This window comes from Mobula birostris, chromosome 8 (genome assembly GCF_030028105.1).
Source record: "Mobula birostris isolate sMobBir1 chromosome 8, sMobBir1.hap1, whole genome shotgun sequence".
In the NCBI taxonomy this organism is placed as follows: Eukaryota; Metazoa; Chordata; class Chondrichthyes; order Myliobatiformes; family Myliobatidae; genus Mobula; species Mobula birostris.
In genome coordinates, this window is record NC_092377.1 from 138,399,611 (window position 1) to 138,427,471 (window position 27,861).

Genomic DNA, 27,861 nt, shown 5'->3' on the forward strand with positions numbered 1-27,861 from the left:
CAAGAGGTTATTCATAAAGCAACTTCATAAAGCTCTGTCAGGCCACATCTGCAGTATTGCATACAGTTCTGGTTGTCTACCTATAGGGAGGATGAAGCAGCTTTGGAGTGGGTGTAGAAGAGGTTTACCAGGATACTACCTGGTTTAGAGGGCATGTGCTATCACAGGAGGCTGAATAAACTTGGCAATGCACATAAAATGTTGGGAAGCCAGGCAGCATCTATGGGAATGAGTAAACAGTTGAGATTTCGGGCTGTGAACCTTTGTCAGGACTGAAAATAAAAAGGAGAAATCAGAGAAAGAAGGTGGGGGACAGAAGGAAGTAGTACAAGGTGGTAGATGATAGGTGAAACTGGGAGGAGGAGGAGGGGTGAAGTAAAGAGCTGGGAAGTTGATTGGTGGAAGAGATAAAGAGCTGGAGAAGGGGGAATCTGATAGGAAAGGACAGAAGACTATGGAAGAAAGGGGGAGGAGCACTAAAGGAAGGTGATGGGCAGGTAAGGAGATAAGGTCATGGGGGAAAACAGGAATGGGGAATGGTAAATGGGGGGGCAATTACTGCAAGTCACACAGCTCAGTCTCCCCTCCAATGACTGTCATCATAATCGAAGAGCCTTCCCACCCTGGTCATTCCCTTTTCTTCCCCCTTTCCAACAGACAGAAGATTCAAAAGCTTGAGTCATGATCTCTTCTCACTGCTGCCATCCGAAAACTGGTGTAGGAGCGTCAGGACTCACACCACCACCAGCTTCAGGAACGGTTATTAGCCCTCAACCATCAGGTTTTGAACCAGAGGAGATAACTTCACCTGCCCTATCACTGAACTGTTCCAACAACCTATGGACTCACTTTCAAGGACTCTTCATCTCATGTTGTCGGTATTTATTTCTTATTTTTTTGTTTATTATTATTATTTTTCTTTTCTTAGTGTATTTGCACAGATGTTGTCTTTTGCACACTGGTGATCCTCCCTGTTGGTGCAGTCTTTCATTGATTCTATTATGGTTATTGGATTTATTGCGAATGCCCACAAGAAAATTAATCTCTGGATTATATGTGGTGACATGCATGTACTTTGATAATAAATTTACTTTGAACACTATTCACCAAGCTCAAAGACAACTTCTATCCTACTGCTACAAGACTCTGAAATGAACCTCGTATGATAAAGATGAACTTGATCTCTCAATCTAACCTATCATGGCTCTTGCAACACACATCAAAGTTGCTGGTGAACGCAGCAGGCCAGGCAGCATCTGTAGGAAGAGGTGCAGTCGACGTTTCAGGCCGAGACCCTTCGTCAGGACTAACTGAAGGAAGAGTGAGTAAGGGATTTGAAAGTTGGAGGGGGAGGGGGAGATCCAAAATGATAGGAGAAGACAGGAGGGGGAGGGATGGAGCCAAGAGCTGGACAGGTGATTGGCAAAAGGGGATATGAGAAGATCATGGGACAGGAGGTCCGGGAAGAAAGACAAGGGGGGGGGGGACCCAGAGGATGGGCGAGAGGTATATTCAGAGGGACAGAGGGAGAAAAAGGAGAGTGAGAGAAAGAATGTGTGCATAAAAACAAGTAACAGATGGGGTACGAGGGGGAGGTGGGGCCTAGCGGAAGTTAGAGAAGTCGATGTTCATGCCATCAGGCTATCATGGCTTTTGTACCTTTTCTGTGTACCTGCATTGCAGTTTCTCTGTAACTGTAACACTATTTTGCATTCTAGTTTCCTTTCATACACATCGATGTATATGACTTAAACTGCCTGGATGGCATGCAAAACAAAGTTTTTCCACTGTTTCTTGCTATGTGTGACAGTAATAGCCAGTTCCCTATTATCCAACAATTTAACAATCTCAAATTTGAATATTCTGAACTCAGCATATTTATTATTATTATATACCTCTTTCAGGGGCAGGATATTTTCAAGATTGACCATTTCAGAGAAAAAATATCTCCTTTCAGTTGTAAATGGCCAAATTCTTATTCTTGGACATTGTTACCTATACTCACCACACAGAGGAAATAGCATTCAGGATCTCCTCTCAATGAAATAACCACAGTCTTCTAAACCATTAGCCCATCTCAGTCAAATTCTCCTCCGGTCTCCTGCATTTGTAACAAATAAAAGGTAAACCTTCCAATTCTATCATACACTTGAACTTTTGCAATTTAAGATTCCAATCCTAAGAGCAAGGTAGTTACACACTTACCTGCATTTTGCTGCTACTTTGCAGGCATTTGCTCTTCCACCATTGCCGGGGTGTGGGACTAGGTGAGGAGCTGTGTGTCCAAAATGTGTACATTACTGCTGAGAAAGAGATGGTGGGCTGATTCTTTGAACTGCCACAATTTTACATCATTAGTGCTGTTTTATGTTTGGTTTATCTGATCAACAACCAAAAAGGCCAGGATTTAATCTGAATGATGTGAAGTTTCCAGAGTTTGGCTTTGGACTCGAGCACACCCAAGCCAAATACTGGTCACTGTAGCCACCAGAATGGTGCCAGTTCACCAACTGGCAGAAGCAACAAATCCCATAGGAGGCTAGTCAACCCAGTCAAAAAAACTTAATGGTAAATTTCTGCTTTCATAATCATTGTCAAACTTCCAGGACTCTGGTTTCTTCTCCACAAGAACTTACTCACAGAAACCTTATCTATATAACACCTGTTCCTGAGAGGACCATCAACATCGAAGATTGTGAAGATGGATCCTGGCACTGGAATCAAGGTTCATTTTTACAGACATATGTCATGAAATTTGTTGTTTTGTGGCAGCAGTGCCAAACAATAAACAAACAAATAAATAAATTGTGCAAAAGGTTGACTGTTTTAATTGACTGTTCTCATGACAGTAATGAGAAGGGGGCAAGTCCCAGATGGTGAGGGTCCTTAATGATGGATGCCACCTTTGAGGCCCTCCTTTTGAAGAGGTCCTCAGTAGGGGGGTGGATTGTGCCCATGAAGGAACTGGCTGAGCTTAAAACCCTCTGCAGCTTCTTTCAGTCCAGTGCATTGGAGCCCCCTTACTGGGCAGTGATGCAACCAGTCAGAATGCTCTCCACTGTACATCTATAGAAATTTGCTAGTGTTTGGCGACGTACCAAATCTCCTCAAATCCCAAATGAAATAGAGCCACTGGTGTGACTTCTTTGTAATTGCATCAACATATTAGACTCTGAAAGTGGGATCCTGGCAGCTCGATTCCCTCCACGACACTTCTCTGAACTTACCTCTCTCAAGACAGGGAAAAGATCTTAGCAAAAAGTAATATACACAGAATATAACTATCTGAAGCAACACACAAAACTGAGGATCTCACTGGGTCACACAGCATCTATGGATGGAAACAAACAGTCAAAGTTTCAATTCAAGACCCTTCATCAGGACTTCTTCATATAGCCATCCAGGATTTAATATTAGAGCTCTGTCGCCCACATCCCAATGAATGAACACTGCAAGTATTCCATGTGGCAAGGTTTCTATTCAGATTGGTTATCCAGGCTATTTACACAGCCTCACTGTGCTGACCATCAAGAGCACCACTTTGAGATTTATTACAGTATATGTATTATAACTTACCTGTACTTTCCTGGCAACCTTCAGCAATTAGAACACGATTTGAAATGGAACAACAACTCAAGGCTTCACCACTTCAGTTACTTGTTTGCACCATCAAAAAAATCCACATGGAATGGACAATGCCAGGCTCACATGGAATTAGTCTGTGCATTGAGCCAGGCTTCCCGAGACTGTGACTGTGCTAATACTTCAGTGTGGTGAGCACACCACTTGCATCCATCATTGTGGCCCATCAGTCAATATACAATAAATGTCATCTTTATTGGGAACTTCGCCCAAGATCAAAATAAGGGAAGGTATCAACCACTTCCATTGGGTGCAATCCAACAGTTCAGAACTGCCTCAGGTCTTTGAGCTCAAAGACTTTGTTTCTTCAATATCGCTCTGCTATGACCAAAACAATGCACTTTCAGAAAATGTCACCCAGTATAATGGTTGAATAGATTTGTTACTTGGAGTACAATGGAGTACCTCGCAGCTCCTGCTATCCAGGTTCCAGCCTAGCCTCTTGTGCTGTCTGTGTCAAGTTTGGATTTCCCCTGAGTGATACAGTTTTCACCCACATCCCAAAGACATGCCGGTGGGTATGATAACTGGCTACTGTAAGATACCTCTAGTGAAGCAGGGTGGCTTGAAAGGTGATGGGTTACAGTGAATAATCCGGAATGCTGGGAATCAGTCTGAGCGCTGGTATGACCGGAGTTATTAAATTAAATAATGTAAGCAATTGCACTGCGAGTCTTTTCTGACAGTGACAATCACTGCACGTTAGCTAACATGCATGATTTGTTTTGCTCCTATCATATAAATTGAAGGAAATTATACACTGACACCTGATGAAGGTTTTATTATAGAGCAATAATATTTCCTATCCACACAAGAGTGAAACAGCTTGTCAAACTACCCAAGTGTCTCACACACTTCTGCTGGTAATACTGTATTAACCACATCTGTTTATTATAAATCCGTTCCACAAGGCAATTGTAATCCTTTGCAAAGTTTTTTTAATATATTTAATTTATTAAGGACAACACATGTTATAAAACATCTCTCTGATTTTGCCAGCACATCTGATACTAGCCATTCACAATTAAAATAGTAAACATTCTTGGAAATACCCCTCTTCCAAAGATGGACGGGAGGGAGACAGGATCTGAGCTTTTGCTTGGAAATTCTTACATCCTATAATGACAAATATAACCAGAACAGTCAACAACAGTCAAAGAAAAGTTAGTGTCACATGACATACAATCCAACCATTTAGTCACATATGGCAACACACTTAAAAAAAGTGAAGTTTTAAGAAAAGGGGAAAGTAAAATAATCCACCACTGGTGCATTTCCTTTTATCCAAAGGTTTTAAATGACTTTGTGTGAATCAAGTTCAATTGGAAAAAAAAGACTTGTAGCACCATTCCAAGAAATCCCAAAGCACTTTATAATCAGAAAGTACTTTTATGGTCACCACTTTAATATAGGAAGGGTGCCAGTCAAATTTGTGCAGAGTGAGATCCCATAATAACCAGCAATGTGGCATTGACCATACATTCCACTTTAGTGATGTTGATTGAACATTAAATAAGGTACAGGAGAACTGGTATAGTTCTACAGGATCTTTAAAGTCTGCACGAGAGAGCAGACAGGGATTCCAAATATCAGATGTGAAAGACAACTCTTTACATCTTCCCCCAAAAACAAAATATGTTTTGTTCATTATTGCAGCTAGGCAGTCAGTTGGATAAGAACGAGACAGGGATCTGGTGGGAATGGAGAACTAAAAATGGATCCGTTTCTCCTGTTACAACTTTACCGTTTATTCTTAGCCACATGCCAATCCTCATTCCTTGATCTCCTCCACTCACAGCCCAGTTTCAGCACATTACCCATGAAAGTTTGCCTAGCTTAATAGACTGTACATCATGTCACTACAAAAGTGCTGCCCAGGCAGCCACATTCATTTGTTGTAAAGGTCTTATTTTTAAATGAGGTTATTCACAAAGGTATTAATTAATTTAAAAAACTATATTTAAATGAAAACACTAGTTCTAAATGGGGAAAATAAAGAAAAAGTACCACCTTCAAGGCAGACAAGTACCCTCACTGGAATAGTGGTGCATTGCACAACAGCATCATCACGTAGTGTATTCAATATTACAATTGCACAACAGAAGTAAAATGCTTAACACAAGTACAGACATTATAATTCTTAGTTCAGTGCTCCAAGCTAGTTGGTGGGGAGAAATTAGCAGAACCTATATTAACGAAGGGGCCAGCCGACCTTTAAGGCCTTGAGCTGTTTCTTGGAACTTCTACCACTGGGCTATCCAGTGGTTTACATTTTGACCAGATGAGTGTGGGATTACTGACAAGCCATCCTAGTTTAAAGCCACTTCTGACCATAATCTCCTACAGTAGATCTGCCCGTACCATGTTAGACTTGCTGACTTCCCAATAACAACAATAAATATGGTGGTGCTGGATGACTTTCAAGTTATTTGATCTCTACCCAGTTGAACTTTCTGTGATGAGATCAGGGTGGTGGTGGGTGAGAGGAGATATTCATTCCTGCTTCCAGATGTGTTATGAATCAACTGTCTGTAACCCACAGTAACCCATGTCAGGAGATCTGTGGATGCAGGCTGGGTGACTTATCAAACTTGGCAAATGGGAGCAGCTCTATCTGGAAACTGAAGGACTGCACAATCCAGTAAGGACAATGTGGCACCTTCCACTGGCTTGTTTTGAAAAAGGCTGTCCTTCCATAAAGTGTGAAGGAGGAAGAGGAGGGGGAATTAGGGCAGAGAAGGGGGACGCAGTAGATCGAGAAAAGAAACAATTGTTGTTCAAAACAGTGAAAAATAAAATGCAGTGTTTATACATCTGATAACAATGCAAAGCTTGAACCAAAACTGAACAAAAGCAATGAAGAGAGCGAGAGCCCGCCACCACTGTCAGAGCACAATGATGTTCATTTTGTTTCACTAAGTCTTGAAGTTGGTGACAGTATCAGATTGGGCACGGGCTAGGAAAGGACGCAGCATACTTTTAGGAAGGAGATTACTTACAAGTGCAGACCTGTTTGGAACTAGATCAAGTATACATCTTCTTCAAACAGCTAGGTTCTACAAAGATGTTTTTATATATAGTCACAAAAAGCCTGAGATAGAAATCAAATGCTTTTGATAAAAGATTACTAAAACATTTTCCCAGCTGTCCCACGTTTCACTATCCCACTTACACCATTGACCATACATGGTTAGTTCACAGGAACAGTTCTTGGCTAATGTTAGGGATTTCAGAACATCACCGAATGCAGGGGGTCATTCAGTGATGACTCAGCAACCAGTGGAAGGTATACTCAAAGGCGAAACGGAAAGTTGAGAGGAACGTGGAGAATTGGGAAAGACAAACATCAAAAAGACTAGCTACTGGAGAAACGGCAGTTTAACTTAGAAATGTTTTTTTTTGAATGGATACCCTGAACTTGCAACATTTGGATGCAATGGATGAGGAGAGTTTTTTTGCTATTAAATATAACATGAATAATGCTGAAAAACAAAAACCACAAGTTTATTCTACCAGTTCTAGTATCTGAATGAAAAAAGGTGTAAGGTTATTTTAGATATACACATATATTTAAATGCTCATTATATACAGAGGTACTTCATATAATCATAGATTCAGAGTTTAAGGATCAGTTTACCCAAAATTATGACACATTTGTGTGAGAGAGATAAAAAAAAAAGAACAAGAATGGCCTTTTTGTAAGGGTGGTGTTAGCAGATACAATAATGAGAAAGGGAGGGGAAAAAAAGACTGCTCTTTGAGAGCTGCACAGGTACATTAGGCCCAAATGGCCTTATCCTGCGCAATAATGATTCTATGATTCTAGGCATACTTTCAATTAGTTGAGTATTTTATTTGTTCATAAAACACTCATCCTCAAGAACAAAGATGACATTTTAAGTTTCAGTTTTAAAAAAAACATGAATTTTTCTATCATAATTTTGCTTTTTACATATAAATGTATAAAAATAATAAAATTACGTCTGTCAACCTGTAGCCATAATGGTAGTGCCAAGAACACATAATGAACTTCAAAAAGCAAAACTCGAATTAGAATGCTCACTTATACATGTGGAGAAAATACGACTGTAAATATTACAAGTAATTAGGAGTAAATCTGGAGGTGTTCTCCACACTTGGATATCGGTGAACATCCAAGGCCCAAAACAAAAAATTTGCGTTTTCCGAACCTCAAGTAAACCACTGCATCAGCAGCTGCCGCCCACTGTCCTGGGGCCGAGACCCGTCATATTCCCTTCCTTCTCCTTGCAGATATTGAGGCTCATAACCCATTCACCACTTTTAACAGGGATTTTAAATTCCCCCAATCCCATCTAGCAGATCCTGGCCCACTGCAAGATCTGTAAAATTAATGAAGTGCTGTACAAAATCCACTTTCCATTTTAGAGACTCTGGAGAGGGAGTGGACATCCCATATCCCATCACAAGCAACCAGTGAACCTCACTGTCCATTGTCTTCTTTCCCTCTCCCAAACCTCCCCACAACCTGTGGTTAATTTAATTATTTAAACAAACTACATAACACTATCCTTAGGTTTTGGTTTTAGTGGAGATGGGCGAGGTTCCCTTCAGACATCAAATATCTGACACAAGTACAACAATACACTTGCAATTTTGGAAAAAAAAAGACAATTAGAACACCATTTTCCAATTGTGACAATAATTCTTAAGGGGTAATTACCAGCTTTGTCACATTAAGGTGTCCATAATTTTTTTTTTAACTAAACCAAAATAACATCAAAACAATCGTTTGGTCATCTTTACTTACTCCCTCAACACCTCTTGAGTTTTCCACCTCACGATTTACAATCCCCAGAGCCCTTTATCGTGGAATTCTAAAGGTCACCCTGATAAATATTACAGTCAAACTCGTCTCCACTGGGAAAAGTTCATTCGTTGGTTTCCTCGCTGGTATCCTCAGCCGCCAAGTTGTTCTGAAGACTGATGGAGGAAGACGAGTCAAATTCCGCCGGGCAGTTTGGGTCATGCTCACAGCAGCAGAGACGACCATCCAGTGCTGAAGTAGTCAGGGCTCCCTTCTGGTGCTCCTTGCAGTACGAGTTCGGGCAGAAGTCACAAAAGGAGGCGGATGTTTTGCCACAAACATCACAGTGGTGCCAGGGACATTCCCACTTCCCTACGATGGAAAGAAAAATGTGAAGGGGGAGAGAAAAAGAAACATTTAAATAAAATTTACTGCACCTATTCACCACCACGTCTTCTTTTTAAAAGTTGATTATTTATCCCAGCACCCATTACACACAGCAGTCCACCATTGCAGAGCAATATCGTCACTCCCTCCAGGCACCAGGCTTTCTCCAAAAAGCTGGAGATGGAAGTGTCTGCAGATGTTGGAATCTGGAGCAACAAACAAGCTGCTGGAGGAGGAAATCAGTGGGTCAGGCAGTATCTGTGGAGGGAAATGGACAACACACATAACAGGCACAAAAAGTTGGAGGAAGTCAGCAAGTCATGCAACATCTATGGATAGGAGTAAAGAGTTGACATTTTGGACTGAGATCCTTCATGTGGACACAGGACAATGCTTTGTCTTGAGGCCCTTAATCTGGTCTCCACGCCACACACTCATTACAATGGTGTGGGCATCTCACACATTCATTCCCAGGCATTGAGGTTACTTCAGTGGTTATGCACATCATTATCTCCAATAACTGTGTGTATCCAGTTCTCCACACAAGCTCCAATAGCATTCACTGCCTTCCTAGATGACAATAGAGTGAAGCCACAGGAAGACAAAATGGGGCTTTCGTACCAAACATTCAACCACCATGTTATTTTTGTCCTCATCAGCAATACAACAGCTTATTTTGACTGAGGATATTAATGCTACCTTAAGCCTCTGTCTCTCCACTCCTCTCGTATTGATACTGGCCATCTCACCTCTCCACTCTGAGTGATACAGGGGTCTGACCAAAACATTGAGAATTTCTGTTCTCCATAGATGCTGTTCAACCTACTGAGTTTCTCCAGCAGTTTGTTTGTTGCTCCAGATTCCATCACCTGCAGTCTTGTGTCAGCAATTAACAGATTATAACAAAAAGGACACCAATTCTTCCCACCACCTCCTTGTGCTGGAGTTACTGACTACTTTCACATTCTCTATTGCAAATAGTGCCCCTTCTCATTTAGTACCCACTAATTTAAAAGGCAATCTTAAACGTGTTTCTGTGACTGTTAGAGCCTGCAATTTACGGTTTGGAGATTGAGTGATCCAGCACTTCGCTGTCTTCAGGAAGACTCCAGAAAGCCAGCGCGCACTTGGGACAGTCTCTAGGTTTGGAAACCTCGAGACAGGCGCAAGCCAAAGTTCAACTTTATTTCACCAATTCAAATGTCCATTGATCGCCGATTAAAGCGCAGAGGAAGACTGAGACGTTGAGGTGATTGAAGGAGAGTGAGAGTTCAGCGCTGACCACTGCTGAGGAGGAGTCTGTGAGCAGCCTATTGTTATGTGGCTCACTGTGGCAGGTGGGTGGGCCTCTTGTGTGGTGTCCCTCTCTTCCAACAATGAAGGAGGATGTTACTGTGGTTCTGCGTTATGGATTGGACTACTGTGTTTATGGACTATGAACTTTCTCAGACTTATTTTTTTTCCATTCTGTGTTTCTTTACCCATTTTTTTTTGCTTTGTTTTGCAAGGGGAGGGGCTTTGAGAATCAATGTTCTGTTCCATTTTGTGCAGGGGAGGGGGATTTGAGGGGAGGGTTGATGATCAGGATGCTGTTCTTTTTTGCGCAGGGCTGGATTTGATGTTTCTCTCCAAATGACCTTCATGTTCCTTCTTTGTTTTGTGGTTATCTGGAGAAGACTAATTTCAGAGTTGTATATGGATACTTACTTTGTTAATAAATGAACCTTTAAATTAATCTGTGCTTTGCTCTTTCTAGAAGCCTTGTCGAATGCCACAAGAGACACCCATAGAGGTGCTGATTATTCCTACATCCCTCCTTGGACACTCTTGAGATAGATGTTCAAACAACCACCACATCACATAGTTTGCCATTGGTATGGGCAACAGACTGCAAACTTAGTTCCACAAAGCCTTCATAAACAAAAGCTTCAATAATGGAATTACATTTATATCACAGACAAGACAGCCATCTTATAGGAAGTGTTTAAACTAGACTTCTTTTCTCTTAAGTTTGGAAGAATAATCTTGTTGAAACAGGTAAGAATCCCCAGGCATTTAACAAGGTGATGCTGAAGAGCTTTCTTTTTAATTAGCAGGTACAAAACCAGGGATAATAAAGAATCGCAAATTTGGAATCAAAAACAATTTCTTCAGTGGGAATTCCTTACCCCAGAGGGGTGTGGATGCTCAGTTGTTGAGAAACTACAGGGCCAAATGGACAGATCTTTTGGAATGCAGATGAACCAAGGAATATGTGGATTGAGCAAGAATGGCTCAATCGGCTATAATCCTGTCAAACAGCCAAGAAGGGCTGAATGGCTTATCACTGCTTTTTCCTGTGTTACTATATCTGGACAAAGAATGTTTCCTGAAAATCCCAAATAGGTTCATCATGGTCTTTGCTACTTCAAATATTCACAGCCAGAACATACCCAAACATAATGAATGAGTGCCTGAGATGAATGGCCTTTCACAATTCTTGAATAAGTGTTTCTCACAAAAGCCTGGTTTTAGCAATATTGTAAAACAGTAAAATGTGAAAATGCAAAAAAATTGCTGTTATCTGCATTTTCTTCAATAACAAAGTACAAATTATTGGAGAACGTATTTGTAACAAACTGCCCTGATAACTTCCTCACACGAAGAACAATAAGATTCAAGCGGGCAGTTTGGGGCACTGAACGTACAAATGGATGCCAGACTGCGACAGCCAGGGCCACAGTGGTCACCTATAACCATAACAATGTGCCTTTATGTAGCACCTTTCATATGCAGATCACTTTCATGCAGCAACATAGTGGCATAGAACTGGTGATGCTGTTTCACATCTCCAGTGACAGGGGTTCAATTCTGGTTCCTGGCACTGAATGACAATTTACATGTTTTCTTTGTGACGGAGTTTCTTCCAGGTGTTACAGTCTCCTCCTACATTCCCAATTAAGCTACCAGCTAGCTGACAGCTTAATTGGCCCTGTAAACTGCCCCTGGTGCTGATGAGTAGATTGAAGGATCATAGAGCAGCTGATGGGCAAGAGAATAAGTCGCAGCGAGTTGGAATGGGACCGATGAGTACTGAGAGATGGCATAGATTCAATGGGTCAAAAGGCTTCTTCTAGTTCAGAAGAATATATAAAAGTACATAGCATATGCCAAAGAGGAATAGAGTATCAGTAATAATCATTTTGTTATATCTCATTACAATAAAACAGACAGGCACTTAATACTTACCAAATGGTGGTTTGGTTAAGTTAAGGCAAGAGAGGTGATATGCTTTGGGGCAATCCTTTTTATCACACATCACCAGCTCGCCTCCGTCACAGCAACGGTAGCAATAGTCCTCATGCATTTTTCTGACATCTATCTTGGCCTTGCGTTTCTTTATCTTCTTCTTTGCATTCTTTGCCTTTTCTTCATTTGCTGTCGCAGCAGCAGTCTGAAATGCAAAGTCAAAACAGTTTCAAAAAACGTCTTACCATGCATAACTGACAAATAACATCAGGATTTTTGAAGCTCGCTCCTGTGAAGTGAACAATGCACAGTTGCATGTCTGACTTATAACACAGAACACAGAAATTTACAGCCCATTACAGGCCCTTCGGCCCACAATGTTGTGCCGACCATGTAACCTACTCTACAAACTGCCTAGAATTTCCCTACTGCATAGTCCTCTGTTTTTCTAAGCTCCATGTACCTAGCTAAGAATCTTTTAAAAGACCCAATTGTATCTACCTCTACCATCGCCAGGAGTGCATTCCACGCACCCACCACTCTGTGTGAGAAAAACTTACCCCCGACATCCCCTTGGTACCTACTTCCAAGCATCTTATAACTATGATCCCTCATATTAGTCATTTCAGCCCTGGGAAAAGCCTCTGGCTATCCACACAATCAATGCCCCTCATCTTATAGACCTCTATCGGGTTAGCTCCTCTCCTTCGAGTGAAAGAAGATGAAAGGCCAAGTTCACTCAACCTATTTTCATAAGGTACACTCTCCAATCCAGGCAGCATCCTTGTAAATCTCCTCTGCACTCTTTCCAAAACTTCCCCGTTTTGTTACTGGGATAGGCTGACCCTCAAAATAGATCATTGAACATACAGACAGCAAATGCTGGAAATCTGGAGCAACGCACAAAAAGCTGGAAGAACTCAGTGGGTCAGGCAGCATCTATGGAGGGAAAAGGATAGTCAATATTTTAGGTCGAGGTTCTTTATCAGGAGTGGAAAGAGGAGACAGTCTGTTTCAAAAGCTGGAGGGAATGGATGGATCAACAACTGGCAGGTGATAGGGCTGTGATAGGCAAGTGAGGAGGGTGAGAGGGGGAATGATGTTAAAAAGCTGGGAAGCGTTAAGTGGGCAGAAGATGGAATCTGTTAGAAGAGGACAGTGAACTATGGAGTAAAGGGAAGGTGAGGAGGGGAACCAGTGGGAGGAGTATGTGGATAATGACAGAATGAGAGGGTGAGGGAGTGAAAAGATGAGTGATTTATTTATTTAGCAATACTGCACGGAGCAGGCCCTTCTGACCCCTAGAGCTGCGCCACACCAACAAACCCCCAAATAGTCACAGGACAATTTACAATGACCAATTAACTTACCCAGTACATCTTTGGATCTTAGGAAGAAACCAAAGCACCCGGGGGAAACACACACACTCCACGGGGAGGATGTAGAAACAGCACTGGAATTGAACTCCAGGATGTCCCGAGCTGTAACAGTGTCACACTAACTGCTACGCTACCATGCTGCCCCAATGGGGGCATGTGGGTTAAGGAGAGAAACGGACAGAGGTGAGTGGTTAACAAAAGATAGAGAAATTAACGTTCATGACAACTGTTCTATATTCAATGAACAACATATCAAATTGACATGCATAGTTCATAGAATATAGAACATAGCACAGTAACAGACCCTTCAGCCAATCATGTATATGATGACCATTATGTCACTTTTACTTATCCCATCTGACTATAGAGTACAGAATATCAACTGATCACAAAATAAGAGGGGTTGGATTCTAAATCTGAATCCATTTTGACTTTTGGCCAAGATGAAGATGCCAGAAATGACAGTTGTTCCCAACAGAGGAAGAGGAGGCTTGTCAGTGTTAAAGCATTAAAGCTATCTGCAGACAAAGAATCTGTAACAGCCCAGCAACAAATCAACATCTACAGGTAACACAGAAAACTGGCTTTAGAGGAGAGAACATCTTACAACAAAATGTCACAAATGAAGGATATAAGAGAGGCAGCATAACTGCGGTAAAGTGCACTTCAAGCTACCATTTCCAGCAGCTGTTCTATGTCTAACAAATAAATCTCTCAACTAATGGGATGAGGTTTCTGCTACAGAACAAAGTGTATTTACTGTATTTGATCTATATTTACAGGACATGAAACAGCCCCAGGAAATTGTGCACACTCCTGTTAAACATGCAAGGCTCACAAAAATGTTCATTGAAACATTTCTTTGGTTAACTAACTTACTGTTACCTACTGGGTTGTGCTAGAATTGGAGAGAGGGGAGGAACAATAAAATTTCCATCCAGAAATCCAGTATTACACATGAGGCTAAAATAAATTAATGGTATTTGACTTAAAACAATAGCTCCTTTTCTCCCTGCACAAATGCTGCCTGACCTGCCATGTGTCTGAAACATTTTCTGGTTTTAATTCTGATTTCCAGCACTCAGCAGTTTTATTGATTTTCATCATTTGCTGGGACCACATGGATACCTCAAAACACACCGTCTCCTTGATCAAGTAGGTTATTACTACTAGCTGTCCCGCTTCATGCATAAAGAATGTCTATTGGAAAGAGGCAGCTGACCAGCAATGGAGCCAAGACCAAAAAATGTTTGGAAAAACAGGAAGAGAGGAAACCACAGAGTCGCCACCCAACCTTTCTCCACTTCTGCTGTTAGAGGGAAAATAGGGATCTATTTAAAAGACAAGCTTAAAGATAGAAGTACCAGGGTTCATGTTAGACCACAAGACATAGGAATGCTTTTCAGCCCACCAAGTCTGCTCCATCATCCCATCATGGCTGGAATCATTCCTCTCCAATGCCAGCACATCTCTTCAAAACTGCTCACAATACTCCATGTGGCCCGACCAATGCCTTATAAAGCTTCAGCATTACATCCTGGCTTTTGTGTTCCAGTCCTCTCAAAATGAATGGTAACATTACATTTGCATGCCTTACCACCAACTTAACTTTTAGGGAATCCCTTAGCACCCCTGGTTTTTTATTCCCCCCCCCCCATTTAGAAAAAAGTCCCTGCCTTTAATCCTTCTAGCAAAGTGCTTGACAATACACTTCCCTACATTATATTCCATCTGCCACTTCTTTGCCCATTCTCTCAATCTAAGTCCTTCTGCAGATGTACTGCTTCCTCAACGCAACCTGCCCATCCACCCAGCTTCATATCATCCACAAACTTGGCCAGAAAGCCATCAATTCCTTCATCTAAATCACTGACATACAATATGAACAGAAGCGGTCACAAAACCAACCCCCGTGGAACATCACTAGTAGCCAATCAGAAAAGGCTCTTTTATTCCCACACTTTGCCTCCTGCCAGTCAGCCAATCTTTTCTCCATGCCAGTATCTTTCCTGTAATACCATGGGCTCTTATCTTGTTCAGCAGCCTCATGTGCAGCACCTTGTCAAAGGCCTTCTGAAAATCCAAATAAACCACATCCACTGACTCTCTTTTGTCTATCCTGCCTGCTATTTCCTCAAAGAACTCCAACAGAATTGTCAGGCAAGATTTCTCCTTAAGGAAACCATGCTGATTTTAGCTTTTGTTATATGTCTCCAAGTACCCCCAAACCTCATCCTTAATAGAAGATTCCAACATCTTTCCAACCACTGAAGTTAGGCTAACTGGCCTATCATTCCGTTTCTTTTGCCCCTCTCCCTTCTATTTTTCTGATACTATGTCACCTTTTTAAGGATTTGATTTCATATTTTTTTTTAAAAACTAACATGATACCACACTGTCTGCTTACCTGTCTGTCTTTTTGATACAATGTGTTTCCTTGGAAGTTATACAGCCATGACTCATTGATGCCCACAACATTGTACCTGCCAATCTCTAACTGCGCTACCAGATCAACTGCCTTATTCCATATACTGTGTGCATTCAAATACGACACCTTCAGTCCTGTATTCATCACCTTTTTAGATTTTGGTTTCATGTTACACTTCAACTCATCCCACTGACTGCAATTTTGTCCTTTCATCTGCCCATCTTTCCTCACAGTCCCTCTACACACTGCATCTAGTTGTATACCAACTGCCCCATCCTTAGCTCTATCACTCCAGTCCCCATCCCCTGCCAAATTAGTTTAAACCCTCCCCAACAGCTTTTGTAAACCTGTCCACGATGATATTGGTCCCCCTTGGGTTCAAGTTATCTTCCCAATGATCCAGAAATTTGAAACCCTGCTCACTGCACCAATTCCTCAATAATGCATTCATTTGCCAGATCATCCCATTCTTACCCTCACTGGCACATGGCGTAGGCAGCAATCCAAAGATTACAACCTTTGAGGTCCCTGCTTTTCAGCTTTCTACCCAACTCCTTATACTCTGTTGGTACCAATATGTACCACAATTCTGGCTGTATACTCTCCCGCTTTAGAACGCTGTGGACCCGGTCTGAGACATCCCTGACCCTGGCACCTCGGAGGCAATGTACCATCCAGGTTTCCCTGTCACATCTACAGAATCTGCTATCTGCTCCTCTAATTATAGAATCCCTCATCACAACTACACTTATCTTCTTCCCCACTTCCTGTGAGCCACAGAGACAGACTCAGTGCCAGAGATTAGGTCGCTGGGAATTCCCCATTAATTTGTCCTTTCCAACAGCATCTAAAGCAGTATACTAATTAAGGGGACTGACTACAAGGGTACTCTCTGCAGTGGCCGCCTATTCCCCTTCCCTCTCCTGACAGATACCCAGGTACCTGCCTTCTGCAGCTTAGGGGTGACTACTTTCCTGTAGCTCCTATATATCAACTTCTCATTTTCCCATATAAGCCTAAGGTCACCCAGCTGCATCTCCAGTTCCCTAATACAGTCTCTAAGGAGCTGGTGCTTGGTGCACTTTGAGCATATTTAGTTAGCAAGGAGACTGGATGTCTCCCATAGTTCTCATATCTCATACAAGGAACATATCACTAATTCTGGTCTCATTTTCAGCACACTAGCTATGTACTAACAGAAAAAAAAACTTATGTACTAATAGAAACTTACTCAGAACCTCCACTTGTGATTGCCCAAAGCCTACTGAACCAAAGCCTCACAATTCTAACATTGCCCATTCACAAGGTTGCTCTACTTACATCTCAGTTCTTTTTATTTGGCCCCTGCCAAGTGTCTAATAGATTGTCATGACTGCAGCCCACCAAAATGTCCCCAAAAGCACCCCAGCTCTTTTTAAACCTTGACTTGCATCATCTCATCTTTGTCTGCCTTTTTTCTCCAAGAAGTCCCAAGGAATTCATTACCGAAATCAACTGCATTTTATGCGAAGGGCACTCCTTGTGGCACTCACCTTTGGACGTACACCTAGATACCCACTGCAGTTGGGAGCTCCACATTTACACACAGTCTTTCCATTGCCCAAGCAATCCAAATTATAATTGAAGGTTAGTTCAGAACCTAAAGATAAAATAAGGGGGGGTTACTTCACAAATAGCCTGTACCACCTGAGGCCACAATCTATTTAAAAGACTGAAAAGTCAAGCTTGAATTAGCACCACCTAAAAACTTTTAGTTATGCCCTGAAATACCGAAATCTCTGCCTCCACAAACACAGTAACAATGTTTAAATGATGATCAACAAGAAAGTTGAGTTGGGGTGAAGGAGAGTAGAGGGGAGTGAGCAAGGCAAAGTCAGAAACCCAGGAAACTAAGTTACAAAAGCTCCTGCAAGTGTTCTGTACAATACTTGCTGCAAAACTTCAGATTAACAAGAACTTAAGAGAAATAGCAAGAAGTGAAATTAACTATGCAACCACTACTGACACTGATGCAAAAGTTTCATATTTAAAAAAAAAAATCTTTAATTAGAAGGAAGCAGTGTAACTAAAAACTCTGCCCTAGATGGTCCCAAGCCCATCTATGAAAGGAGGGTGAGCAGCCCCATCCCGTAAAAACCCAGCGCTACAGAAACACAAAAGGAAACACCAAAGGCCTCACCCCTGCGAGAGAAAGGATCTTTGATGGACTACACCTTAAAAGACCAAAAGACTGGCCCAGGGCAGAGGACTCTGGTGGGCTTCTTTTGGCAGCCTAAGCCCCAGTAGGGGTGAAAGGCTGAAGAAGAAGTCATTTAATTAAAGAATGACATACTAAGAAACAAGCACTATCAATAGTTGTTTTAGGCTGCAGGCAATTCTTACAGTACAAGAGTGGAGGAATAAGAGACTGATAACCCAAAATCATATCACCAGCTCATTACAGTTCATTCATTCACAGATATTGATATAAAGTAATTTTTGGATTTCTGAATCAAGTTCCATTTTCAACAATGCAAAACAACTGTCCATCTCCAGCAGCACCCAACACACCTGCTCGTACATCGCAAAGTGCAAAGAGACCAACGCGTGTGTCACCCATCACCATCCATTTCTGTGTCTCACAATTTGGATTGCAACTGTGATTCATGAACCGCGAGAAATTCCCTTTGGGTCCAGCATCGATGATACGATCCTGGAAAGACAAATGAACATAGTTTCCACTGTGCCTTTGCTAAAGGGCATCATTACAAAGCCAACATCCACACCATTCCTGTATGAACTGCATGGAGTTATCAATATGACATCCAGTTTGCATAGATTTAGTTTTCCAGAATTAAAGTTTAACTTACCTTCAACAACCAGCAAAGCAGTCTGTGCAGAGCTTTATAATGAAGACAGTGGCCACTTATCTGCTGGAAAAACCTGGCAGCTGGAAAGGATCCTTCCAGCTGAATCCTATTCTCATCTCTTGGTCTCACACTTCAAACTCAAGGTGCTTCAAGCACATAGTTTAAAAAAAACTATGACGAGTTCAGGAAGTAAACTCCAAGTTCTTTTCACATTCTGGGTGAAATTTATTCTTGCCCAATCCCACCTAATTCTTCAATTGTGCATCTACCAAAAACACCTTAAAGGTGGAACTTTGCTTACTGCTACCTCGGCTTTTAAGCCCTTAGTATTCACTTCAGATCACTCAGTTTTTTTTACACCTTAACTGGTTACCCCTTAAGCTGCTCTTGGTCATAAAATAACTACATACTGTAAAAAAAAATTCAAATAGCTAAAATTTTCCGTTGCTGGCAATGCCTTAAGAAGTCTCCTCCAAATCTCCCTTAAGTTAGCTTATTAAGTTAGGAACAGCAGTTATAATGGGCGACTTCAATCTACATGTAGATTGGGTGAATCAAATTGGTAAGGGTGCTGAGGAAGAGGATTTCTTGGAATGTATGCGGGATGGTTTTCTGAACCAACATGTCGAGGAATCAACCAGAGAGCAGGCCATTCTAGACTGGGTATTGAGCAATGAGGAAGGGTTAGTTAGCAATCTTGCCAATCTTGTCCTGGGTAAGAGTGACCATAATATGGTGGAATTCTTCATTAAGATGGAGAGTGACATAGTTAATTCAGAAACAAAGGTTCTGAACTTAAAGAGGGGTAACTTTGAAAGTATGAGACGTGAATTAGCTAAGATAGACTGGCAAATGATACTTAAAGGATTGACGGTGGATATGCAATGGCAAGCATTTAAAGATCGCATGGATGAACTACAACAATTGTTCATCCCAGTTTGGCAAAAGAATAAATCAGGGAAGGTAGTGCACCCGTGGCTGACAAGGGAAATTAGAGATAGCATCAATTCCAAAGAAGAAACATACAAATTAGCCAGAAAAAGCAGCACACCTGAGGACTGGGAGAAATTCAGAGTCCAGCAGAGGAGGATAAAGGGCTTGATTAGGAAAGGGAAAAAAGACTATGAGAGAAAGCTGGCAGGGAACATATAAACTGACTGTAAAAGCTTTTATAGATATGTGAAAAGAAAAAGATTGGTTAAGACAAATGTAGGTCCCTTACAGTCAGAAACAGGTGAATTGATCATGGGGAACAAGGACATGGCAGACCAATTCAATAACTACTTTGATTCTGTCTTCACTAAGGAGGACATAAATAATCTTCCGGAAATAGTAGGGGACCGAGGGTCTAGTGAGATGGAGGAACTGAGGGAAATACATATTAGTAGGGAAGTGTGTTAGGTAAATTGAAGGGATTAAAGGCAGATAAATCCCCAGGGCCAGATGGTCTGCATCCCAGACTGCTTAAGGAAGAAGCCCAAGAAATAGTGGATGCATTAGCGATAATTTTTCAAAACTCTTTAGATTCTGGATTAGTTCCTTAGGATTGGGGGGTGACTAATGTAACCCCGCTTTTTAAAAAAGGAGTGAGAGAGAAACTGGGGAATTATAGACTGATTAGCCTGAGATCGGTGAAGGGGAAAATGCTAGAGTCAGTTATCAAAGATGTGATAACAGCACATTCGGAAAGCGGTGAAATCATTGGACAAAGTCAGCGTGGATTTGTGAAAGGAAAATCATGTCTGACGAATCTCATGGAATTTTTTGAGGATGTAACTAGTAGAGTGGATAGGGGAGAACCAGTGGATGTGGTATATTTGGATTTTCAGAAGGCTTTTGACAAGGTCCCACACAGGAGATTAGTGTGCAAACTTAAAGCACATGGTATTGGGGGTAAGGTATTGATGTGGATAGAGAATTGGTTGGCAGACAGGAAGCAAAGAGTGGGAATAAACAGGACCTTTTCAGAATGGCAGGCAGTGACTAGTGGGGTACCGCAAGGCTCAGTGCTGGGACCCCAGTTGTTTACAATATATATTAATGACTTAGATGAGGGAATTAAATGCAGCATCACCAAGTTTGCGGATGACACGAAGCTGGGTGGCAGTGTTAGCTGTGAGGAGGATGCTAAGACGATGCAGGGTGACTTGGATAGGTTAGGTGAGTGGGCAAATTCATGGCAGATGCAATTTAACGTGGATAAATATGAAGTTATCCACTTTGGTGGCAAGAAGAGGAAAACTGATTATTATCTGAATGGTGGCCGAGTAGGAAAAAGGGAGGTGCAATGAGACCTGGGTGTCATTGTACACCAGTCATTGAAAGTGGGCATGCAGGTACAGCAGGCGGTGAAAAATGCAAACGGTATGCTGGCATTCATAGCAAGAGGAGTCGAGTACAGGAGCAGGGAGGTACTACTGCAGTTGTACAAGGCCTTGGTGAGACCACACCTGGAGTATTGTGTGCAGTTTTGGTCCCCTAATCTGAGGAAAGACATTCTTGCCATAGAGGGAGTACAAAGAAGGTTCACCAGATTGATTCCTGGAATGGCAGGACTTTCATATGATGAAAGACTGGATTGACCGGGCTTATACTTGCTGGAATTTAAAAGATTGAGGGGGGATCTTATTGAAACGTATAAAATTCTAAAGGGATTGGATAGGCTAGATGCAGGAAGATCGTTCCAGATGTTGGGGAAGTCCAGAATGAGGGGTCACAGTTTGTGGATAAAGGGGAAGCCTTTTAGGACCGAGATGAGAAAAATTTCTTCACACAGAGAGTGGTGAATCTGTGGAATTCTCTGCCACAGGAAACAGTGGAGGCCAGTTCATTGGCTATATTTAAGAGGGAGTTAGATATGGCGCTTGTGGCTAAAGGGATCAGGGGATATGGAGGGAAGGCAGGTTCTGAGTTGGATGATCAGCCATGATCATACTGAATGGCTGTGCAGGCTCGAAGGGCCAAATGGCCGACTCCTGCACCTATTTTCTATGTTTCTCCTTCAATGTGATGACCAGAATTGGAATCATTCTCAAGATCTGATCTAATTAATGTTTTACCCAGCATTACCTCCCTTTCCTTGTTCTAGGCCTTGTTTTACAAAGGAAAACCAGCCAAGATGCCTTCCTAACCACCTTACCTGCCTGCCTTGCTACCTTCAGGAATTTCACACATTCATTCCATGTACCTCAATGCCACTCACTATCCAGCCTCCTACTTCAGCTTGACAGCCTATTTAGATGCAAAACTTCCATTCTCCATTTACACTTGTGTGCAAATAGTGATGTCTCCCTGCAGCCTAAACCATCAAACTCACTGCCAACTTTTTTAAAAAATCACCAAACTTTTAGTCATGTCAATATCTTTACTATATACTTCTCCAAACTGAATTCTATTTGCTACTGTGCCTTTTGCTGTTCAGTTCAACAATCTTTCACTCTTCTAATCCCTCTTCTTCTCTCAGCTAACACTCCTTTCCCTCTCTCAATCCTGTCCGAGAGCCCCATGGCCAGACATGTTATCTTGCTGTAATCTTCCCACAATTACCCTTGCCCTTGTTTATTCACTACATTGAAACATTTTGTAAGAATACATCTATGCCCTGTGAATGTCCCTTGCAAAGCCAACATTAGTTGCTCATCTTAAGGTATCTCCAAACCGAAGAGACACATTCGAGGGTTTGGGATTACATGTAGGCCTAACAGTGAAGATAGGAAATTGCCTTCCCCAGACATCTGTGATCCTTGACAGGTCTTTCAACAGTCATATGCTTTCATGGTTACCGTTAACAAGATTAGATATTCTTTTTAATTACAGATTTTATTTAATTTCTTGAATTTAAATTTCCTAGTAGGATTCAAATTTGTGTCTTTAAATCAAATGTTCAGAACTCTGTCCACTTTTCCAATTACTTAATTATTAATCTACCATTCCCCTGTAAGGAACACCAAACTTCCCTGCCATTTAATTTTTGTATAATTTCATCGGTCTTGCTCACCAACTCCCAGGCTTCCATTGCTCACTTCTAATCTGCATTCAGTTTCCCACCCACAGCCATCACTTCCTCAACAACTAACGTTTTCCTATAAGAATGTTAGTCCCACACCTGCTGACTAATAATGTAATTTATACAGATCCCATCTCACTGACGACGGGTACTGTCTAGTAATCTTCCCGTACCATCTTTCCTCTACTTTCGTTATCAACGTCCTAGACAATTTTAAGTCTCTTTCCCAGCTCGCTATGACATCATTCTGCATGACATCATTCCCTAGTAACCGAGTAATGCTCAGCGGCAGAGAATGCAGAAGTGTATCAAAATGACTGCAGAGATGAGGGACTTACAACAGAAACACTGGAAAAATTATCCTGGAACAGAGGTGGTTGTGCGGACATCTGCAGGGGTATTCAAAATTTTGGGTATAGTAAATTTAAACCATTGCTGGAGTTTGGAGAATGTGTTGGTGCAGGGGAGGTAGTTTCAATAATGATATTCAAAAGGAAGCTGATCATCTAAAAAAAGGAGAGAATTTGTAGGAGTATGTGGAGAGCACAGCCCTGTGTGATTGCTTACACAGAGCTGCAACAGGTCTGACAAACCAAATGGTCTTCACCTTAGCTACATTGCTATTTTGTGACTGTACACATTTCCACAGAGTTCTCGGAGCATCTGATGACAACTTTGCAAATACTGATCAGCTCCACCAGGTCGTGACTTGAGCCTATCAAGCTGATCTGTATTGTTAACACTAGATTTTGTGTTGTTCGTGGAAAAACTGGTTTTACTCAATTCAGTACCTCGCTTTTGAATTTGGGGAATGAGTCTTGGTTGACAATGTGTGGTATAAGATATACTAGAGACACTCAGCAGGTTAGGCTCTATCTGTCATTGACCTCCTGAGTACTTCCAGAATTTTGTTTTTATTTGAGATGTCCAGCATCTGCAATTTTTGCTCTTTGGAGACATGGTATAAAGTTGGATTATTAAGAACGAATGTAATGCCACAGTAGAAAATACTTGAAGACCATACTAATGACTGAGGCCTTGTTATGGCAGATTATTTATATAGTTCCTATAATAGAATATTGAACACTACAGAAAGTACTTTTATTGGCTCAAAAGCTCTTTAGAACATCCTTTAGTTGAGATACTACAAAAAAAAGGAAGCATTTCCCATGGTCTTTTAAACAATGTATTGCCTCTGTCTCCTTAGCAATGCAAACTTCATCTGTGTTAGAGGCCAAAGCCATTGTGCTAATGCTTTCCCATTCCAGCTTTCAGTAATCCCACACAATGAAATTCATTCACTCTTACCTTGGTTAAGGTCAACAAATAGAAATTGGTAACATTGGCTTCATGAGCGTGCTTTATGCGGTTTCTGCATTCTTCTTCGTCAATTAACTCACCGACATATTCGGTCACAAATTGCCCCTGCAGGGTAGAATGACAGATGTGTTTCTTAAGAACAGAAAAAGGTATCTCTGACCTTGTTTGAATGTCTACACAAAGCTTACCCTGCAGTAGGACATATCACTATTCAGTGGCACGTGCCTTTCATCTGCACACTATGACGAGACTGAAGAAAGCATGTTGCAAAAATCACCTTTTTAATGTCTACTTTAGTACGGAGACCCCAGCCACGCACATCTGTTCTCACAAGTTCCGTTTCAGGGTACAATCGCTTGGTGAAGCACTGGTTCTGACACCTCTCTCCGGCTGGACAAACAGAGGGATGGCACTCATACATCAGAATTCGGTTCAAACATTCCGAGTCCAGGCCACAAGGGTTCTCATCAGTGGGTTTACAGTTGCACCGTGGGATTTCTGACAAGTCAGCAATGCGAATCTGCACTTTCCCAACCGGCTTGTTTGCCTGTTGTAAAAAGACGTGAGGAAGTGGGACATTTTATTCACACAATTAAAGCATTTCAATTAATTTGCACAAGTCTTATTTAAAATGAGCAATTAAAAGTTGAGACTCGCTCCGCTAAAATGTTTCAAATTGAAGGCAATTTTTTTTTGTTTATAGGATTTTTTTTAAATTACAAGTTCAATGGAGTTCTGGGCCATGAAAACCAGGTGGTCTGTGCTGTATTTGATATTAGTCAGGGAACTACAACTGCAACAAACAAGTCTACCCATGGAAAAATATGGAAGTGGTGGAAGACAGGCAGGAGGCAAATGGGAGGTGTGTGGTGGATCGCAGAACAGAAGGCAGTGAAGTTTAATCAGGGAAGTGTCCAGCACCTGACCTTTGAAAGCTGAGAAATGACCAAGGTAAAATTCCAAAAAGCTGTAGCTGTTATTGCTTAAAAAGTATATTGAATTGTAAGGGCACATTCACTAAGTTACAGGTAAACATTTACCGTGTTGACAAAGTATTCTTGAGTCAGTTATTTTAATAGAATCATTAATCCTTTTGGATAAATAACAAACTACTATAGTGAAACCAACCAAACTTCATTTTCTTAAACTAGCGGTATGTCTCTTCACTTAATAGCTTTTGAGATCTATGGGATTATGCCCCCTTGTACTGGCCATTTCTGCCCTAGGAAAAAGGCTCTGGCTATCAATGCAATCTATACCTCTCATCCTCCTTTGCTCCAAAGAGAAAAGCCCTAGCTTGTTCAACCTATTTTCATAAAACTTGCACTCTAGTTAATGATTCTATTTCCAGGGTCACCATGGTATATGACTTGGAGAGAAACTGCAGGAGAAATGTTCCTGGGTACCCGTTTTCCCTTTCTTTTTTAAAATTTGGTGATACAGTGTGCAGGTTTGGGAGATTTTTTGCGAGCTCAGGCAAGTCATTGCAACATTTGTAGCTGCTACACACTGCAAACACAGAGCTCTGGTGGTTGTGGAAGGAATTAATGTTTTAAGATTATTGAATGAATATCAGTCAGTTTACTGCATCCTGGATGGTGTTGTTGGAACTCCACTCACCCAAGCAAATAGACAGTAATTCATTATGCTCTAGACTTGTGCCTTGCAGGATAGTAGAAAGGCTTTGGGAGGCAAGTCAAGAGATCCCGTACCAAGTGACTTCTATTACAGCCCTACAACACATTGAGTTTCTGGTCAATGATGTCATCATTCTCCCTACCCCACTAAGGATGTTGAGGTGGGGTCTTAACAATTGTATTGACAGTGAACAGTGGGTAGGCGGTTAGATTTTCTCCTGATGGAGTTGGTCACTTCCAGACACTCTCCATGTATACTTCCAGCAGTATGGTAACATGCTTGGATGAAGCAGCTTCTATGCGGCCAAAGGTGTTATTGTCTTTTTTAAAACGTATGTGTTACAATTGCAAGACCCTGCTGGACATTAAGAACTTAAAATATTGCAGGTCTACCCATCAGGGAGTTGCTCATTGACAGAAAAACTGAAGGAGTTGGACGGTGCGGATCCTGCTGCTGCCTGCATCAGAGAGGCGTCGGTGTGTGATGGCAGTGGGCAGTCAAAAAAAGAGTGATTGTCTTAGTCGCTTTTCTGGTAATCACAAGACCCTGATGAACATTGGTAATGTAGAATGCTGTAACTTCGATTCACTGCTTTATTGGCAAGTGGCAGGGAAGTTGCGTGGCCTTGGTCATAGTCAACTAGGCATCAAGCCACCCAGGAGTGTGTTCTGACAGAATGCCAGAGATAGTGTGGTCTGGTGTCCATGCTGGAGGTGGTGCTGCCCTCTAGTGTTTGATTGGCAGAAGTCAAGATGTATTGCGTTTGACTGGATACTTCTGCAACATTCACGGACTCTGACTTGGACTTCTTTTTTGAGAGACTGCATTTTACTGCTGTCTTTTATGTGCTGTGTGCCTTGCACTGTGAATTACTGCTGGTACTGTCTTTTGCACCTTGGACCTGGAATAGCGCTGTTTCCTTTGGCTTCATTTACGGGTATTCATGTATGGTCGAATAACTTGAACTTAAGATGTTAGATACCCATGCTTGAATGCCCCAAACCCATGCGTGGACTGCTTCATTTGCTGGGATGCTGTAAATTAATTTCAATATAATTTAATTATCAATGAATATTCCCACTTCTGACCTTATGATAGAAACCAAGTCATTGATAACAGAGCTGACGATGGTTGGATCTTGGAATACTCCCTCAGTGTCCTGGAACTGGGATAATTGATCTCAAATAATACATCTTCCTTTGTACAGGTTCTGCTACAACCATCAAAAACCCCTGTAAGCAATTTACTTTCAATCTTACCAGGGTTCCTTTGAGCGTGATACCAAGGCTATCAAACAAAAGGTGACATCAAAATACTTTCATATTAGGGCAGATGACCACAGTCTAGACACTGGCGGCTTTTAAAGAGTGCTAAAGGAGGTGAGAGATAAGCCAGGCTGGTGTTCAGGGACAGAATTTCAAATACAAGAGAGAATTGAGGTCTACGCCAGGGAAGGATTCCAAGACTATGCTAATAATTTTAAAATAAAAGTACACCTCACTGCAGCCTGTTCAGATGGTAAGCAAAGCGTCAATGGGCAAACCAGTCTAGCAGCAAGTTGTGACAAAAGAAGCAGTGTTTTGGGTAAGTTGAGTGCGCAAAACAAAGAGGGTGATACTGGAATTATGGAATCAATGCCACGCTGCTGGTCAGTTTGACTTTAACTCTGAGTCACCACACTTACTTTAATAAATTTAAATACTGGTGGCTTTTTTTCGTTGCGTTCATTCTCTAGTGCTTCCTTGCTCTCTTTTAGTGCTTTCAGCTCTTGGAATCGTTTTGCAGCTTCTTCCAGTGCTAGGAGTGAAGGCAAGTGATATTTTAAAATTGGGATCAACTCACTTCCCCATTCTATATTGAGCCATTAAAGAATGCAGACTTAGAGGCAATGAACTACCCAATTCAAAGAATAGCTATCAAGAGTTCAGTAACTATAAAGCAGTATTCTCAACTAGAAAACACACTTAATATTCAAAGGGCATGTCAGCTCCTCTCCTCAACCGAACAAGATGAAAAGCATCAAGAGCTATCTGCTTCCCTCACAGAACTAGGGCACCAAGATAACATAGCAATTAGTGGTCCCTATTACAGCTCGTGGTGGAGTTCAGAGTGTCATCTGTAAGGAGTTTGTACGTTCACCCCTGCATGGGTTTCCTCTGGGTGCTCCAGTTCCCCCCCACCCCACACAGTCCAAAGAC

At 41.6% G+C, this 27,861-nt stretch overlaps 1 protein-coding gene across 7 annotated transcripts in view; it reads right to left on the reverse strand.

Moving 5' to 3' along the window:
* Positions 1 to 4,457: 4,457 nt before the first annotated feature.
* nsd3 (nuclear receptor binding SET domain protein 3) overlaps positions 4,458 to 27,861 on the reverse strand; it is a 97,996-nt gene continuing 74,592 nt past the window's right edge. For 6 of the 7 annotated variants that reach the window (XM_072266428.1, XM_072266432.1, XM_072266433.1 and 3 more), the window contains 7 exons: positions 27,348 to 27,460; positions 24,303 to 24,572; positions 24,014 to 24,130; positions 18,401 to 18,542; positions 17,383 to 17,489; positions 12,044 to 12,248; positions 4,458 to 8,800 (listed from right to left, as the gene is read on the reverse strand). In XM_072266428.1, coding sequence (XP_072122529.1) covers positions 8,553 to 8,800; positions 12,044 to 12,248; positions 17,383 to 17,489; positions 18,401 to 18,542; positions 24,014 to 24,130; positions 24,303 to 24,572; positions 27,348 to 27,460 — 1,202 coding nt within the window. In that variant the 3' untranslated portion in view covers positions 4,458 to 8,552. The remainder of the gene's footprint in view (positions 8,801 to 12,043; positions 12,249 to 17,382; positions 17,490 to 18,400; positions 18,543 to 24,013; positions 24,131 to 24,302; positions 24,573 to 27,347; positions 27,461 to 27,861) is intronic. The other variant, XM_072266434.1, reaches the window with a different exon arrangement.